At 36.3% G+C, this 3,974-nt stretch overlaps 1 protein-coding gene across 1 annotated transcript; it reads left to right on the forward strand.

Annotated features, from left to right (window-relative positions):
• Positions 1 to 237: 237 nt before the first annotated feature.
• Positions 238 to 3,728, forward strand: LOC125614653 (rho GTPase-activating protein 29-like). The gene is made up of 2 exons (XM_048797570.1): positions 238 to 480; positions 3,212 to 3,728. Exons 1-2 carry the CDS (start codon positions 290 to 292, stop codon positions 3,564 to 3,566), a joined length of 546 nt encoding a protein of 181 aa, XP_048653527.1. The 5' UTR covers positions 238 to 289; the 3' UTR covers positions 3,567 to 3,728.
• Positions 3,729 to 3,974: the final 246 nt, after the last annotated feature.

Consider the following 3,974-nt stretch of genomic DNA (forward strand, 5'->3'; position numbering starts at 1 on the left):
AAGGGACATGCTAAATTAATTGAGTAACTCTCACTTATAGTTGACTTTAACAAAGAAAACAGGCAGAAGATTTTTTCAAAATATTTATTTTTTGGTTGTAGCGGGATGCAATACCTTTATTTTATTTATTAATTTTTATGTGGTGCTGAGGATCAAACCCAGGTCCCCGCATGTGCTAGGCAAACACTCTACCTCTGAGCCACAACCTCAGCCCAAAGGTATTTTTAATATAATTTTGTTTCTTTAGCTACCAGAACCATTGGTTTTATTCCAATGGTACCAGGAATTTATGGAGCTTGCAAATGTCATCCAACATATTAACCAAGAACAGGACACCAAAAGGGACAACTCTGAAGACAACACATCTCCAAATATGTGTATGGAAATCAACCAAATTCTTCTCAAAACCAAGGACCTTCTAAGACAATTGCCACCGTCCAATTTTAACACTCTACATTACCTTATCATCCATCTTAAGAGGTAAGAATTTTTATACCATCTTAGCCATTTTTAATTGAACAGGGCAATAGTATTCAGTACATTTATATTGTTGTGTTATGATGTTCAAAATGATTTTTAGGATGTCTTTATTATGTGTTGGGAGAGGGAGACATTGAATACATGTTCATGCAGCAAACATCGTTCCCTCAGATGCTTCCTGTGTGCCAGGCTCTGGCTGGGGAAACTAGGATGGAAACACAGGGTTTCTGCTATTTGTGGGCTTATCCTCTTGGGGTACAGATCTGTATATAACCACAGTTCAACATCATCCTTTTACTAGTAGCTGTGCACAGCTTGTAGGCATGCAGAGGAAGTTTTGGGGGGTAGGAATAGAGCAGAAGAGGCAAAAGGCCTTGTGTCTGATTTTAAGAACTGAGTGGTGATTTGGTAGTGAATGTACAGAAGAGCATATGAGGCAGAGAGAAACAGACATGGAGACACAAGAAAGCATTTTGCATTTAGAAAATTTGATTTCATTAGGCTACAATATAGCAAATAGTAGCAGGAACTGTGCTACCCTTCCTAGAGACTTGATAAAAAATCTTACATACCTGGCAGATGAGTTGACCATGTTGTTTCTATACACACTAAAGAACTTGGAATCAGGAATTTCACATATTCAGATTTGCCTGCTAGACCTTTCTGACAGCAATTAAGATCTCCTTTTTAAAATTTTTTTTAAATTTATTTTTTGTGGCTGGAATTGTGGCTCAGCAGTAGAGCATGTGCAAGGCCCTGGGTTTGAACCTCAGCCCCACATACAAATAAATAAATAAAATAAAAAATTTTAAAAAATTTATTAGTTCAAATCAGTTATACATGACAGGAGAATGCCTTTCAATCCATTGTACACAAATGGAGCACAAATTTTCATTTCTCTGTACATGATGTAGAGTCATACCACATGTGCCGTCATATATGTACTTAGGGTAATGATGTTTGTCTCATTCCACCCTCTTTCCTACCCCATACCCCTCCTCTTCCTTCCCTCTCCTGAGCCCAATCAATGTTCCTCTATCCCCAGAGACACAATTATGTATCAACATTTATTTATCAGAGAGAATTTTGGCCTTTGATTTTGGGGGATTGGCTTACTTCATGATATTCACCAACTCCATCCATTTACATATAAATGCCATTATTTTATTCTCTTGTAATGCTGAGTAATAGTCCATTGTGTATAAATACCACAGTTTTTTTTAACTATTCATATCTTGAAGGGCTTCAAATTATTCCACAAAATAGGATAGCAGGAAACCCTTCCAACCTCATTCTGTGAAGCTAGTATCACCCTGATACCCAAACCAGCAAGAGACACATCAAGGAAAGAAAATTTCAGACCCATATCTACCCGATGAACATAGATGCAAAAATTCTCAATAAAATTCTGGCAAATCACATACAAAAACGTATGAAAAAAAACAATGCACCATGATCAAATTGTGTATCCAGGGATGCAAGGTTGGTTTGACATACAGAAATCAATAAATGTAATTCATCACATCAATAAACTTAAAGAGAAGAAACCTATGATTATATCAATTGATGCAGAGAAAGCATTTGACAAAATACAGTACCTTTTCATGTTCAAAATATTAGAAAAACTAGGGATAGTAGGAATATACCTCAACATAGTAAAAGCTCTCTTTGCTAAACCTAAGGCTAACATCATTCTAAATGAAGAAAAATTGGAAGCATTCCATCTAAAAGTTGTTCAACATAATCCTTGCCACTCTAGCCAGAGCAATTAGGTGAAAGAAATTCAAGGGAATACAAATAGGAAAGAAGAACTTAAATTACCATTCTTTGCCAACGACATAATTTTATACTTGGAGGATCCAAAAAACTCCACCAGAAAACTTCTAGAATAATAAATGAATTTGGCAAAGTAGCAGGATATAAAATTAATGCCCATAAATCAAATGCATTTCTATACATCAGTGATGAATTCTCTGAAAGACAAATAGCAAAACTACCCTATTCACTATATATATATATATATATCACAGTTTTTTTACCCATAGATGAATCTAGTATCATCCTGATAGCTAAACCAGGCAGAGACAGATTTCTTTGGATCGTCATAGAAATAACAAGCTGAGAGTGTTTGAAGTAAAACCAGAACATTGATAGTGGCAATAGAACAGAGACATGTTCAGGAGAGAGAATCATCTAGGCTAGAAAACTAGCTGTGGGCAGCTGGGAGTGTGGCTAGTGATAGAACACTTGCCTAGCACATGTGAGACACTGGGTTTGATACTCAGCACTGCATAAAAATAAATAAATAAAGGTATTGTGTCCATCTCTAGGTAAAAATTACTTTTTTAAAAAAGAAAACTAACTGGGCAGTGAGAGAGAAATTGACAGTGCTGTTTCAGTTTCCCATATAAGAAACGGGGAGTATATCCCACATACAAGGATGGAGCAATATTTAGAGGAGTTTTTCTTCCTTCTGCTACTGAGTTCAGTAGTTACTTCTACTTACATGCATTTTATCCTAATATAGTACTCTGAAACTCAGTTTGGTGTGTGGTAAGTATCATAATGAAACAAAGGATTCTTTCCCTAGACCCACCAAACTTTACCCTTGACAAACGTTTTGTAGTCTTCTATAGCCCAAGTTTTCTCCACCCTTCTCAAGTCATAGTAAACTACCATTAAGGACATCTATTAGGAAAATCTCATACACTTTATGTGTTCTTCTTTTCAGGGTTGTAGACCATTCTGAAGAAAACCTGATGAACTCAAAAAAATTGGGGGTGATATTTGGACCCTGTCTGATGAGGCCCAGGCCTACAACCACTCCTTGTACCATCTCCTCCTCTCTTGTTGCATATGCCAATCAGGCCCTGTTGGTAGAATTCCTCATTACCAATGCACAGATGATCTTCGATGGGTCCCTAGAGCCACAAAATGTTTCATCTAGTACTGATGTTGTTGCACCTTGGGTAGATAAAAGCCCTCCTTCCAAACCTGTAATATCAACAGAACATTCCACAAAGTCACAGTATTTTTCTACAAAGCAAGTGAGTTTTGACCATTACAGAATTGGAATAAATTTGTGATGTTTATGTTAACAAGTTAATAGTCTTTGAACTGTTTGTTTTGAGATGTGTTTTGCTCTGTTTAAAACTTTTCTTGTATCAATAGGACATCCATACTGAAGATATTGAAATTAAAAATTATGAATTGGCTACATCATTTGAGGAATCAGAATGCAAGCAAAATGCATTGGAAAAAAGGGATGCATGTCTCATTGGTGAGTGGTTATGTAACATATATCTTTGCATATTTCAAACCTTGCCAAGAAGTCATGATTAACAACCAAGGTGAGGGCTGGGCTTGTAGCTCAGTGGTAAAATGCTTGCCTCGGCATGTGTGAGGCCATGAGTTGGATCCTCAGTACCATATAAAACAAATAAATAAAGATAAAAATATTGTGTCCATCTACAATACTCATCCTTTAAAAAAAA

This window comes from Marmota marmota, unplaced genomic scaffold, assembly GCF_001458135.2.
Source record: "Marmota marmota marmota unplaced genomic scaffold, marMar, whole genome shotgun sequence".
Taxonomy (NCBI): Eukaryota; Metazoa; Chordata; class Mammalia; order Rodentia; family Sciuridae; genus Marmota; species Marmota marmota.